We start from the raw sequence: 15,323 nt of genomic DNA on the forward strand, positions 1-15,323 counted from the left end.
GAAATAATTCTGTGATTCTCAACATATTTTGATCTACCCATTCATATGGATTATTTCAAACTCTGGCTCAGCTGGCACTGTTCTACAAAATTGTCATTTCGGTTCAAAAATAGTACAGAATATTGGAAGACAATTTGAATACATTGTCTTAGATATATTCTAATTATTAATCATAACCATGAAGATTTAGTAAGTTTGCCTGATTCATTGATGGAGCCACCTGTGAAATTTGCCAGATTTAACCTGCACTTGCTTATTAACAGAATTACTTTAGATGATCTCACTTAACAATAGCATCTCTGCATCACACTTGAAAAAAATCCGCTAAGCAGCCTTGGAATTATGCTGCTAAAAAAGAAAACCATCAATTCTGCATAACCACAATCCTTTCGACTTACTGTAATGCTGGTTGGGGTCTGTAACAAAACTTCGGCTTGCTGACATCCTTTGGGTGATGTCAGGATCTTGATCCACTATGGTGAATGTCACTTGTCTGTTCCTAGCTGGCCACTCTAATGCTCCATCATTCTGGCTACTACATAAAGAAAACATGATTCCTAGGTAATCTCCATTTGAGTTGGATGCACCACGGGGATACAGACTGAGCACAAAGCAGTAGCCTTCAGAGTTATAAAAGATAGGGCTTGGCAGATAATCTCCTTTTGAGGAACTCTTTAAAATGGAAGTGAAGTTTCTTATCTGCCAAACGCTGGTAGGACATTGCGTTTCAGTCAGAGTGACATCATCAATGTAAATTCCTCCTTTGGAATTCTGTGGGTCTCCTTTAAGGCCATGAAAAACATAGCGGAATTTGGTACGGCTGCTGAATGGAATGTTTGCAAAGTTCCATTGCTTCTCTCCATCACCTGAAAGGGGAGAGGGGAAAACCTAGTATTTGATTCATTTGCATATTCAACCCATTTTATGCTGCTTTCCCTGCGATGATCTCAAAGAGATATTAAAGTGTAAAGTGAGGAAGATATGAAGAAGAAATGACTATAACTTAAAAGAGTTAATGAAACAAATGCATTTAATAAAGTTGGAGAGTCTCCTGGCATAGGATTGCATTCCACTGATACCATGAATGTTTGAGGGCCTTTACTTGACCACAGAGAAGCAACAGTTTTGTCAAGGTGTGTGCCAAACGTTGCTTAATTGTAAAGATAAAGCTTGAAATTTTTTTTGAAAGAAGACTGGTTTGTGTTCATTCTTCATTCTTTAGATTTAACCCTTCTGATCTCAGCTGGTCACATAGCCTGACATGTCTTTTAACAGAACAGGGTTTCTCAACTTTGGTAACTTTCAGATATGTGGACTTCAATCCCAGAATTGGAGTGGCTGTCTGACTGGGGAATTTTGGGAACTGAAGTCCACGCATCTTAAAGTTGCTGAGGTTGAGAAACACTGTAATGGAGTGATGAGAAACTGTTTGGCACGGAAATTGGGAGATAATTTGCATGCCTGTGTGTGCCGCAATGTGAAATGCGCATGCACACATAGCTGTTCCTTTCTACTTGCCACAGATCTCAACACAATCCCTGAAAGAGAGGAACTGTGTTGCTTGATAGCAATAGCACTTAGACTTATATATTGTTTTACAGTGCTTTACGGCCCTCTCTAAGCGGTTTACAGAGTCAGCATATTGCCCCCAACAATTTGGTCCCCATTTTACCCACCTTGGAAGGATGGATGGCTGAGTCAACCTTGAGCCTGGTGGAATTTGAACTGCCAAATTTGCAGGCAGCTGGCAGTCAGCAGAAGTAGCCTGCGGTACTGCACTCTAACCATTGCACCACCATGGCTCATGATCTGCCTCACAAGATAGCTTCTGAGTTAGCTGGATGAGGGGGAAGGCTTCTCCCTTGTCTCAAAATGTGGAAGCTCGCAAGATACAACAATAGGCTTGCATTTGGCATGAAGGCAGAAGCCAGGGTGATTCTTATTCCCTCTCTGCAAAAGGCCACCAATCTTTTCAAAGTTTTTCTGGGTTTATTACACACATCAATTAGATATTGGAAATGGGAAGGCAAAGATATCTGGTGCTCTTTTTAAAAGATAAAGTATAGTCCTGAATGTCTCATTGTAATTAAATCTTCAAAGGTTACTTGAGAACTTACCATGGATGCTTCTCAGTTTTATTGACTTCCTAATGTTTCCACTACCATCATCAGTTTTAAGCCATACAATCAGATCATCTTTTGGACTGCCATCAAATTTGTAAAAAAATTGTAGGCACTTCTCATTTCTTCTTGGATAAAGAATACGGGACTCCAAAACGGCTGTTTCACCTGAAAGGCCTTTGGTGGTATCAAAGCTCATAACATAGTCATTCTCTGTAAAGTAGATGAAGATGATTTAATGTCCTATGAACCGTGATTCATTTTGGAACTTCACTGGGTATAAACTGACACACTCGTGAAAATGTGTCACTGTAATCTTATAATAAAAGTAATATTAACATTCATAATTTGGTTTCATAGCCCTGTTTACTTCAAAAGGCTGGCCTCAGTTTAGCAGGCCTGAATATGCTTCCCTCCTTCCCTTTATCTTTCTCAAACCTGGGAAGGGTCAATTCTGAGACGCATTCTCAAATTACTTTTGTGCCACAGATCAGATTTCTTCTCTGTGACCATTGCCTTGGTTGTGGGTATTCCTCCTGATCCTCAAGGATTTTCCTTCTGCCCACAACATAATTTTGGATACAATTAATGTTTCTAATTCTTTTTTTTCATATGCTATAGTCTTCCTATTGGCTTTCATTACTAAATGATTTCCAGTTGTACAGCTGCTTTCTCACCCATTTAAATTACACATTAGTATGTTACCTAAGCATTGGTTGCTGTTATCCCGACTTGTAGTCAAGGTATGTTCCCAGTCCTTGTCATCTCTTCCATTTTGCACCATGCCACAGATATTGATGGACTCAAACGAACATTGGTCAAGGAGAGTAAGACTGGAAGCTGCAGGAAACAATCCCCCCATTTCAGCTTAAAGAAACCTAAATGCAAATAAGACAGGCCTCTTTTCTGCTTAACAAACCTCTTCCCAAATTAGTATTGTGTTCCTTCGGAAAATTAAAACATCTTCAAAACTACCTTGTTAAGGCAACCTGGGACAGTTTGAGAACCATTCCCAGCTCCATAAGAGTGAGTAGTATGATGTGCTCTAAGTGTTCTGAACGAATAGTTGAGTGAATTTTACACAACCTTTTATAGACTTAAGGGATGCAGTGAAGTAGATGGGAGACCATAAATGATCAGAGGGCACTGAAGGCAATTAATGGGCACTAATAGTAGTTTGATCCCTTCTGCTTCAGGGTCATAGGGAGTCTTAGGCCACAGGTTGTGTATTCATTCACTATCTAAGGTTGGTGATTGTTGAATGAAACAATGTAAATGTTACTTCCTTGGTTAATTTAACTTCCTCATTGCACTGGTCCTTTTCAGATGTAATATACTGGTTAGGATAATTCATGCTTAGAAGCTACTGAAAGATTCCTTGGGAAAAGACATGCAAGACATGCAAGGCTAAAGAAGTTGCAGTGGGTGTGTTTGCATTCTAACTCTCGGGGAGAGGGGGCGGTCTATAAATTCAATAAATGAATGAATAATGAACCCCCAAAACACCTTTGTGCTTTCAATTATATAGTTTTCATAGACATATTCCTAATCTAATATAAGGGGATAGTCTTAGCGCTTAATGTTCTTTGTTGTTAAGGAATATTTCAGATATAAAGTTTCACTATTACTGTAGCATTAAAAAGTTGAGTAAAATAGAATAAACTTACCACAATGGTACATGCGGTTAAGCCTTTCTACATCTATCTTGCTCATATCCTTGCTTTGCCCAATGACGTTGTTGAATTCTGGAATTTTTGTTGTAATTGAAGGGACAGAACTGTTCTTATTGAATGAATAAGGTCCATAATGCATGACAGATTCATAATCATATGGAGTGTTTAAATCAGAAATGAAACTGTCATTATATTTGTTGAAGTTATATGCCTGACCTAGGAAATAAAATACCAAAGCTGTCAGGCAAGTTTGACAATTAATGCTTTAATATTATATTAAACAATTAGAGGAAGCAATCATTTATAGCAGATATAACTTGTACAACTTCATCCCTAATACATTATTCAACAGTTGGTTTCATCACATCTCTAATATTTTATTTAATATTTATAAGAATCCTTTGGAAATTGCTCCGCAATTTTGAGTGAATTAATTTGTTGTTGCATTTTAAGTTCCAAAGAACGGATGGAGTAATGGGTTGGTTTTTTTGTTTAATAAGGCCCAAAATATATAGGTCACTCTGCTTTTTTCTTTGCCTGAGACATGTGACATTATTGCATTATGATAGGATTAATATCCTTATTAATAATTATAAGGTAAGTAACACTTTCTAAAATCAAATTGAGAGAGATGATTTCTAGTTCAAATCTATCTGAAGTAATAAGAACCCAAAATGAGCACAAAATATTTGAAAGGCGCCAAATCTTCCTAGTAACTTTTCCTTCCACTTACCATCAATGATTTCATTCCACCAAATCTTAACATAGTCGTCTCGATCAGTGCGTGACTGTTCATGATAAAATCCAAGGGCATGCAAGACTTCATGCTCCACAGTGTCTTTATGTTCACAGCCTGATCCAACAGAAATGACTTGGCCAGTCTGAAGATTTCCCACATAAGACCAGCATCTGTTATATCATGATATATTTATTTTTTCAAAACAGCTGATTTAACACAGAAACTAATATAAACACAAAGCCACTTAGCCTACATGAGCCAAATGATAGCAGAGTGAGAGCTCCCCATCCATCATGTAGGATACCATCTTACTTTTCTGTTAGCCATTCAAAAAAAAACTGACACTGCTTTATATCAACCAAATGCAAACCCTGGGTGACACCTATTCTTATAGTTCTTAATAGGCAGAAAATCATAGGGCTATTCAGGTGTTAATAAACAAGACTTATATCGAACAATCACAAGTTTTGCAGAAATGACTGTGTAATCAAATACTTCTTTGCTGCAGACATTAGTTTCAGATTGATGGGAACCAAGGGAGGATGATGTCATGTGAACAGAATTGGTCAACAGGAGCCTCTAACTTGGATCCCTTCTCATTCAGGTATCAAGATTAACAGATTTAAATAGCATATATATTGTATTCATGTTTATTAATAATTCATGTGATCCAGTGGGAGGATGGGAAAGGACTATTTACTGCATGTCCCTAAATCAAGATCTTGCAGAAGACTTCAGCTTTCTTTACAAAAACAAACAAATCTTGTAGCTCATTTGCAGATGGAGTTATCATATTTACTTGGGGGTGTGGGTGTGGTGAATTATTTATGCTAAGCAACCTGCATTATCACTGAACAGCAAGGAATTTCCCAAAGCACTGCATTTTTACTGAATAATCATTAAAAATGTATAGAGGATAGATTACAGACATATACAGAAAATCTATACCTTTTCAGAAAGGATAGAGAGGAAAGGTGGCTGGGAGAAATCACTGTATTACAATGCTCACTGAGGTGATATGGTAATCCATTACTTCAGACTATAAGCAATGTGTGTGTCTTATAAAGGGACAAAACCTTATACAATGCTAGCATGTCAGGAATTCTAGAAATTCCTCCATGATACTTAGGATTTACTTGCATGTTTTCTTAATAAAAGCAGTGTGTAGCTCCAAACATGAAATTCTGTGTGCAGTAGGCTAACTATGGGTTCAGTGATCTCAACTTGAACTGCAATATGCAACCTGGGGAAGATGAAGAGGAAATCTACCATTAGTTTCCTTGAATACACTGACTTCTCAAAAGGCTGTACTGCAGACTAAATGACACCTCAAGGGAAACATGCCAGGTGGTGCAAATAATAGGAGGAGAATATCCAGATGACAAGAAAGGCATGCAAGGGCTACCTCTTCTTGCTTGGTAATAAAGCATTTCAGGGAAATGAAGGAAACAACCTGATCCAGCCTTGAAATATGGGCAAAGGCCTAGTTTGTGCTTTATACTAGGTTTCAATAAAGAACGAGGGAAGGAGTACAGTATCATTTTGTGCACTTAAACTATGGGCAATAATTATTTAAATGGAACAACTTTCTATCATAACATTAACTTGTCTGTTTGAATAAATTTACCCATCCAGCTTTTCAAATTGGAGGTAAGACTTCTCTCCTTCAAAGGGTTTAAAATCAATGCAAGACTTGAGTCGAAACATCTCAAATGCTTGCAATATGACACCCTTGGTATTCAGGTCTGAAAGAAAATAATGCATATTTTATATTCTTATCCAGGCAGTAGACAAATGAGATGAATGTGATTTAGAAATATTGGATCTTTCGTTATTAGAACCCTCTTTCTCACTCAATCCTCCTTCCTCTCCATCAAGGCTTGACTGGAAACATCCTGGAAGAAAGCAACCACTTCCATATTGCTGTCAGGAAGGTTACATGAAGGCTAATGGGTCAGACTCAAGGAGAGTTTGTCTTTATTTACTAAAATGCCTGAAATCTGGAAGAGCTGGCTGGAAACATTGAAACTGAAGCCCAAGATGAAGTGAGCTTTGTTAGAGAAGAAGGGAACTTTGGAGTTAAAGAAGGGAACTCTGAAGGGAATTAAAAAGGGAAGAGAGCAGATGATCCACTCAATTTGCTCTCTATTAGAATTTACTGCGTAAGCCATTGTATCCATCAAACTAATGATCAATGTAGAGTTCTAGAGCAGAAGATGTTTTGTTACCTATACTGTTGCCCATTTTGTACGGAATTGGAAGTTTCCATCCATAGGATTCGTTCCTCAGTGCATTTCTGTCAAGCTGTTAAGAAAATTAAACTATGTTCTTTTAAAAAGTTTATTTTCTAATCTCTTTATAAAAAGTAGATTAACTTTACATACCAGCATGATAATGTCACCTTCAAAGAATTTCTTTCCTGTTGCTAAATTTGGAATGAACAATAATTAAGGGCAAAGCATTATTTAAGAAATTATTACAGGTTTTTGTTATCAAAATCTTAGACACAGATAAAAGCCAGCATTTGATAGAATTTTTTTTTCCTGTTTACTACTTAACATGTCCATGTCTAGGCATGGAAATCAGTCTGGATTTTGCTGCATTGCCATATACATTTAGCTTGAACATTTTTTTTATTGGACACAACAGAGTGAATAGACTCAGATTGGATGTCATTAGTCATACACTGATGGAGGTTCTTTATCACAAACAATGTCTCAGAGCATTCCCTAATGTAGTGGATATGAAGTAAAATAATTGTGAAAGTGAGGGAGACATAATCAGTGGAGAAGGGAAACAAGAAATAAAGGAAGCACGTCAATATTTTTTTTTTGTTTCTCTAAAATCATCCTCAAAGAACAAATCAGGTCTTTGTTTATGTGACATCCCTTCATAAACCTGAAGAATGCAGTCATACGTCCTTCAAAGTTTTCTTCTCCAAACTAAACATTTCCAATTTCCTCATTCTCTTATGCTGCTTCTAATTTTCTGTTTTGGCAGTGACAGAACTCATTCGGATTCAGTACTGTCATAGTACTCAAAACTTCACATCAAACAAGATAGTCCTTCCAGACCCCACTATGAAGAATGGCTGAAGCCAACATGCTATGTTGACTGGTTCTTTGTTTTGATGTTCTGTATGTAGCTCTACTCTTTTCTATTGATAACAGTGGATCCCAAGTAAGTTTTTTTCCCCAATTTATATACATATATATTCAGTACAATATTTCTCTCCAATGGATTTGCTTACCTGCATTGATTTCAAGGATGCCTTGCCTAGGTTTTCCTTCATCTAAGGAGTGCCCTTCTAGATAAATAAATACATACATTAGTATCAAATATGTACGTACTTCTTTACAGATAATTACTTCAGATTGTATGCTTCCCACCTTAGAAAAAGATACCTATCTCTTTTTGAGTTTGTTTTGATTTACCTTCATGTTCTGCTGTCCTCCTGATCTGCAATGGCAATTGGACATTTTTAGAAATTCAAGCAAGGAAAATAAAACAGTATTATGTCAAGTCACAAAACATCTGGAAAAGTATCATACCGTAAAGGTGGAAGAGACAGTCAGGAGTGTTACCAGGCACAGGAGCCGAGGTGAAGACATTTTGGAGTGGCTGTGAATGATTGAAGGCATGGCATAAATAACATGTAAATTTCCAGGTTTTTTATGCAGTGTCAGTGTAAATTATTAAGAATTAAGCAACCACAAGCTAATATTTAATTCATCTTAATGTTTCCTAATTATACTCTTGAAAAGGAAATCAATTTAAACAATTGTTTTATTTATACACTCCCCGTCAACTTCTTGAATCAACAAAATGTAACTTGTCAATAGCTCAGAGGAACAATGGATAAGACAGAATAATGTAACAAAGAGCCCATAAACCTTTCACTCAGATATTTACTGTAACAGCCAGGCTGAAACTCACAAAGGGTATTCCTCCAAAAGAATGGTGAACCAGGCAAATGCTTTAAGGCTTAGGGCTTTAAGAATACAGAGGATGCCTACATGTACACATACATCTAAAGATAAGCTGAAAAATTTAGATTAGGCCACCTCTATTCCAAAATTGCACAATTGTAGGAAATGAATACTTCAAAACACATTTATACAACAAAGATTCTCTTGCTCTATAAATACCTCTACCTGGAAATACTGAAAGAGATTTTTGTAGCTCAGGGTTGAACTGTGGGCACCTTCGTGTTCTCTGAACTTGGTGTTTTTTCTTGAAGATCTTTTGTTACCAAGTTAGGTGACACAATCAGTACTGGGAGAGAGTGGGGTTTTCTCTCTTTTTATATACTACTGACTTGTTCTGTTAGTGGTGGAAATGTTCTTGGTGGTTTTTGATTAGGCTTGTCTTTACTGTTAGATTGTTTGTCTGCATTGGTAGTTCCTCGATTAGGGTATTGTTCATTTAACAGAATAAAGGGACTTTGGAAGGTACCTTGGAAGTCTTTTAGTCCAACCCCCTGCTCAATTAGGTGACCCTATATCTGTATATCATTTCAGACAAATGGCTTCCAGTCTACTTTTAAAAGTCTGCAGTGATGAAGCACCCACAACTTCTGAAGACAATATATTCCACTTGTTTATTGTTCTCTCTGCCAGGAAATTTCTCTTTAGTTCTAGGTTTCTTCTCTCCTTGGTTAAGGAAAACCATTGCTTATTGTCTTGCCTTCTGGTGTTTTGGAAAATAGCTTGGCTCCCTCTTCTTTGTGGCAGCCCCTCAAATATTAGAACACCACAATTATGTCACCCCTAGTCCTTCTTTTCAGTAGAATAGACATACCCAGTTCCTGCAACTGTTCTTCATGTGTTTTAGCCTCCAATCCCCTAATCATCTTTGCTGCTCTTCTCTACACTCTTTCCAGAGTCTCAACACCTTTTTTTATATTGTGGTGACCAAAACTGGATGCAGTATTCCAGGTGTGGTCTTCTCAAGGCAATTATAAAGTGGTACTAACACTTCTTGTGATTTTGATTCTGTCACTCTGTTAATCCAGCCTAGGATTGCATTGGCTTTTTTGGTGGCTGCTGCATACTGCTGGCTCATATTTAAGTAATTGTCCACTAGGACTCCAAGATCTCTCTTGCAGTTACTGCTATTGAGACAAGTTTCACCTAATCTGTACCTGTACATTTGGGTTTTCTTGCCTAGGTGTAAAACCTTACTTTTCTCTACAATGAATTTCATTTTATTAGCTAGAGCCCAGTGTTCACGTCTGTCAAGATCCATGTGGATCTTGAGCCTATCTTCTGGGATGTTGGCTATTCCTGTCAGCCTGGTGTCGTCTGCATATTTTATGAGTTCTCCTTCTACTCCCTCATTTAAAGCATTTATTGCTGGTCTAGAAAGAGGTTTCATTTTGGTAATGAAATATATAAGAAGAACTTTTCACAAATTTCATGAATAAAGCATCCAGGTATATGGAACCATGGAAGTATTAATAAATGAGAAAATGGTCTGGCCAAACCTTTATACATTATCTCTGGGAAGTCTTAGAGAACTGATGAAGGGCCAATTGAATGAAATAGGCAAATATCCTTCTCTTTCAAAAGTGGAGGAAATAAGAACTAAGAAACTGTAAACCATTCAATCCAACAGCTATATTTGTGGCAATTCCAGAACAGATTATAAAGGTAGCCATAGGTAAGCATTTTGCAAACAATTACCAGAAGTGAACCTATCTTTCCAGATTAACTGTATCCCATATTTTTTCCACATAATTTACTTAGTAGATTGAAGGAATGCTGCAGTCTTAATATATTGTATTTGATTTGACAAAGTATCCAGTGACATTCTTGATTATCAAATAATTATTCCTCCCCAAATTGGATGAGAATATTGAATTTAGTCTTAATCTTAAACTCCCAAATATGCTTTTCAAAAGACAACTGGACTTTCTTGGGGGTTTTTCCTTTAAAACCTTTCACTTCACATCCAAGAAGCTTCTTCGGTTCAGTTCTCTGAAAAGGTTTCTTGGATGAGAAGTGAAATGCTTTCAAGGAAGAAGAAAAAACAAGAAAGTCCAGTTACATTTTGAAAAGCACCTTTGGGACAACCATGCTCTCTGAATGATTGAAAATCTCCATAGGCTTGCATTTGTCAACACTTTTATTAATGATAGATGAAAAGGTTTATCAGTCTTGCTGAGGACACAAAACAGATGGGATACTATTCCTTGTATCCCAGAAGACAGAAATAAAGATTCAAAACAATTTTGATAGGTTAGACAATTATAATAAATTGAAGAGTGATTAAAGCAAGTGTACTGTATACAAGCAGCAAATAGAATTCAAATGATTATAGAACGATATGGATATAGAATGGATATAGAATGGGACTTATCTGGCTTGGCAAGTATGTGTAAAAAGTTATTGGGACAGTAATTAATTAAAATTGAATATGAGTCAGCCATGTGATATGGTTCTTTTATCAACAGAGCAGCATTCCTCAAACTTGCCAATCTTAGGATATGTGGATTGCAACTCCCAGAATTCCCAATTAGGATTCTGGGGCCTGAAATCCACACGTCTTAAAGTTGACATGTTTTTTTGCAAAGTTCTAGCTTGACTATGTTACTATGCCAAAGAACAACAGCTTTGTTGGTAGCACGGGAGAAATAGAATACAGAAAAACAGAGATGGAAGAGACCTCGGAGGTCTTCTAGTTCAACCTTCTGCTCAAGCAAGAGATCCTATACAATTGTGGACAAATGGCTATCCAATCTCTTCTTCATAACCTCCAGTGATACAGCACCTGAAAATTCTAGAGGCAAGCTGTTCCACTGGTTGATTGTCCTCACCAATGGTGGGTTGCCAATTTTTTCACTACTAGTTCGTGTGCGCTCCCACATGTACTGGCGATGCTTCTGCACATACATAGAAGCATCCGGCCAGATGGGCGGAGCCTCCTGCCACCGCTACAACCATTCAGCCGAAGTGGGCTGAACCAGGAACAACCCACCACTGGTCCTCACTGTCAAGCAACATCTCCTTTGTTCTAGGTTGGATCTCTCTTTGTTAAGCTTCCATCCATTACATCTTGTCTTGCCTTCAGGTGCTTTGGAGAATAAGTCAATCCCTTATTCTCTGTGATAGCCTCTCAAATATTGGAAGACTGCTATCATATCACCTCTAATATTTCTTTTCATTAGATTAGAAATACCAAATTCCGGCAACTGTTCATCATATGGTTTAGCTTCCAGTCCCATAATCATCTTTGCTGCTGTTCTCTTCACTCTTTCTAGAGTCTCAACATTTATTTGTATCATGGAGATCAAAACTGGATGTAACGTTCCAAGTTATGTAGCAACTCAATTCGATGACAGGAGATGGAGGATCCCTCAGTCACCTTCTGTATTGTGTAACTTAACTTTGATCTGATCCAATTACATTCTTAAGAGGAAACTAAATACAAGCTGGATGCTTGTGATTAGCATGTCATGGCTTTGGGCGAGAGCAAAATAACCAGTTACTATCCACAGAGTCATGGTGGATTTCTTTTATGATTATATGTGTAAGCAATTTAGCCAATATATATCCCCTCTACTTGATCTGATCTGAGACACAAAAACAAATTCAAGTTCAGAAGAATCATGTTGAAATGTAGGATCAGGACAAATAATGAAGATTTGGTTGAGTTTACAGAAGCAAGATGGCAGAAATGTAATGTCATTCAAAGCTGATGTTCACCCAAGGCAATTTCTCTTAAAAATAAAGCTTATTCTCTGTTTCATTTAGTAATGAAAAGAAAAAGCAATTAAATCAATAGTCAGTGAATACCAGAAGAATGTTATGAAGTGGCAATTCTTACCTGATTGTTAACTCACAAGTGGGTGAATATTTCTAGGTTTCGGATGAGCTGTTGGAATGGAATTGGAAAGAGCCATGCTCTAATCCAACCTCAGCTGAAATCCACTGGATAACTTTTGCTCAGCCAATTTAGTGAATTTCACTAGATCAGGCATCTCCAACCTTGGCAACTTTAAGACTTGTGGACTTCAACTCCCAGAGCAAAACTGGCTGAGGAACTCTGGGATTTGGAAGTCCACAAATCTTAAAAGTTGCCAAGGTTGGAGACCCCTGCACTAGATTGAGGGGAAAATTGGATAAATGAGTGCGATGGATGCCAAACTGAGTTGGGCAAAATTCTGTAAATTGAATACATACATACATACATACATACATACATACATACATACATACATACATACTAATAAAAAGTAATATGTAATCCAATCATTTATCTCCATAGTGAAAAAAGCCAGGCTGTGTGAAATGTATTACCATCATAAATAATAACCCACCAACTCCCCGCAAAAAGGCGGGGGCAAAGCGGAAAATTTTGTCTATAATTAGTTAATAATATCAAGCATTATAAACATCATATAACCATCACATTTGTAACCATTATCATCCAGGTCTATTAATCATAATGTTTACATCCTCATTGTTCAATATTCATTATTTAATTACATATTTACCTCATTTTTATTTACGTATCCTCCTTAATTCTAAATTTTTAACTTCTACTTCTATTTTAACCATTGGTAAAATAATTCCCAAATTAAAAATTATTCTGCTTTCTCCTTATCCTTAATTTTCAACGATAATCTATCAATTTCAACACATTCTAGTATTTTCTTTATTTCATTTTCCACTATAGGTATATTTTCATTTTTCCAGTTTTGTGCATACACAATTCTCGCTGCTGTTACCACATATAAAATTAAATATATATTTCTTTTATTATATTTCTCCGTAGGATATCCAATAAGTTTTCTTGAAGGAAGTTGCACACCATCCTTTCCGTGCATCTTGTGTTTCAAATGTTTCTTTGGAGAAAAGGGTTTACTTTTCAAAAGTTCTTCCTTCTTAAGCTCCCAAGCGTCATCCTTCTCATCCAGTTGGATTCCCTTTGATTTTGCCATCTGGCAATATGCCCTGTATTCTATTTCAGCTCTAGATCAAAAGGAAAGAGGAAAAGATGTTGAATAAGTTGCTAACAATGGCTGGTCATGACTTGAAAGGGACTCTTCATTTGGAAGGCTGGAGGATATTGCATCCCTGTTAAGCTCCCTCTTGACCTCACTTCTAAAATTAATTAAATGCAAAACAGTTTTGGCTTTGCTTTCTCAAAGCCTAGAGGATACTAATGCAATAAAATATGGGAAAATTCCTTAAATAAGTATGGAGGCTTTAGCATTACTGAAGTTCAGCTCTACAGAGAAATATCCTTTTAATACCAATGAAGCAAGTTCACTGAATGCTTATTTAGGCAAAGAGAAAGCAGGAGGCAATTCACTCATAAAGATTACTATCCTCAGTCCAACTGGGTTATATTTTACTTCTTGAACAGAGTTGTGGATTTTAAAGCCGTGCAGAGTTCCTCATAGAACAGAGGATGTGGAGAGAGGATGCATCAGACAGGAAGGTTCAAACATGAGGAAGAGGGGTTTTGGGGGGGGGATGACATAAAAAGGCATACAGGTACCCATCTACTTCCAACCATTCATTTAGTGACTGTTCCAAGTTATAATGGGACAGAGGAAATTTTCCCCTCTAACTCTGGACTGAAGTAAGCCCCTTTGCTCCACCACAAACTAGAATTAGGAAAGTTACAGGGTCACCTGCCTTAATTCTCTTGCCAATACCTTTGCTTACATTTCCAAGAATTTGACGCAGGCTTTGTGCCCATAGATTTCTGCAATTCGTCTTGGGACATCTCCATAGAGATCTGGGGCATCCATTGGTGCGTGCAAGGAGTGCAATGTTCTCAACACACCCAGTTGCCCTGATTCTGCAGCGAAATGAACTGGAGTCCAACCTGCCTCAGTTCGTAAAGTCAGGCGAGCACCATGTTCCACAAGCAGCTTTACTATCTTTGAGTGGCCTGTTGAAAATGCAAACAGGAGATTGGAATGACAAGGACAACGCTTTCCTGCTAAGACAGAAGTAGCTCTTTTAGACCAGCCTCCGGAATCTCTTGTATTGGGAAGCAGTTTTTTTCTTTTAATATTCTGAGAATTGGGTCTTCTTGTGACTTCTTCAAACAATTTGTTGGAAAACATTTTCACATTCTACATTGGCTGACATTTTCCAGAATTACCTGGGTGGATATCAGATACTCCATATTTAAAAATGTCTATATATATCACAATTACATGATATAACGTTTCATGTTATTTGGTATTTACCTTGTAACCACAACATATTGGAGATTTATGGTTCACATATTCTCATTTATTTAAATACTTATCTGAATGGTATACAAAGTTAAAAGAACACAAAAACAACTCACCAAAAACCAACATTATAAAGACCATTTAAAAACATTAAAAAATAATCTGCAGGAAAGCACACTCCTTTTCCCTATTAATACAGTTCCTTTGCAAGAACCAAACCCACATCCCAGGATCTCTGGTTTTTCTTACCCTTCTGGAGGGTTGGCTTGCATTCCACTTCTTGAAATCTTTATACTTATCAGTTTTATGAACAACATAATGGAGGTATTATATATATATGTATATATAATATAATATAATATAATATAATATAATATAATATAATATAATATAATATAATATAATATAATATAATATAATATAATAATATAATATAATATAATATAATATAATATAATAAATATAATATAATAAATATAATATAATAATATAATATAATATAATATAATAATATAATATAATAATATACTATTACATATATAATATAATATAACAAACACGCGTGCGCACACGCACACACATACTCCCCCTCC

The 15,323-nt window shown here is 36.7% G+C and overlaps 1 protein-coding gene across 1 annotated transcript; it reads right to left on the bottom strand.

Annotated features, from left to right (window-relative positions):
- Positions 1-348: 348 nt before the first annotated feature.
- Positions 349-7,861, bottom strand: LOC309387387 (meprin A subunit alpha-like; the record flags this gene model as incomplete). The annotated part of the gene is made up of 9 exons (XM_081943860.1): positions 349-866; positions 2,118-2,333; positions 2,826-2,960; positions 3,788-4,009; positions 4,527-4,702; positions 6,160-6,277; positions 6,761-6,836; positions 6,917-6,957; positions 7,783-7,861. The coding sequence occupies 9 exons, from the start codon at positions 7,859-7,861 to the stop codon at positions 349-351; spliced, it is 1,581 nt and encodes a 526-aa protein (XP_081799986.1).
- Positions 7,862-15,323: the final 7,462 nt, after the last annotated feature.

This window comes from Natrix helvetica (genome assembly GCF_964273705.1).
Source record: "Natrix helvetica genome assembly, chromosome: 2".
Lineage (NCBI taxonomy): Eukaryota > Metazoa > Chordata > Lepidosauria > Squamata > Natricidae > Natrix > Natrix helvetica.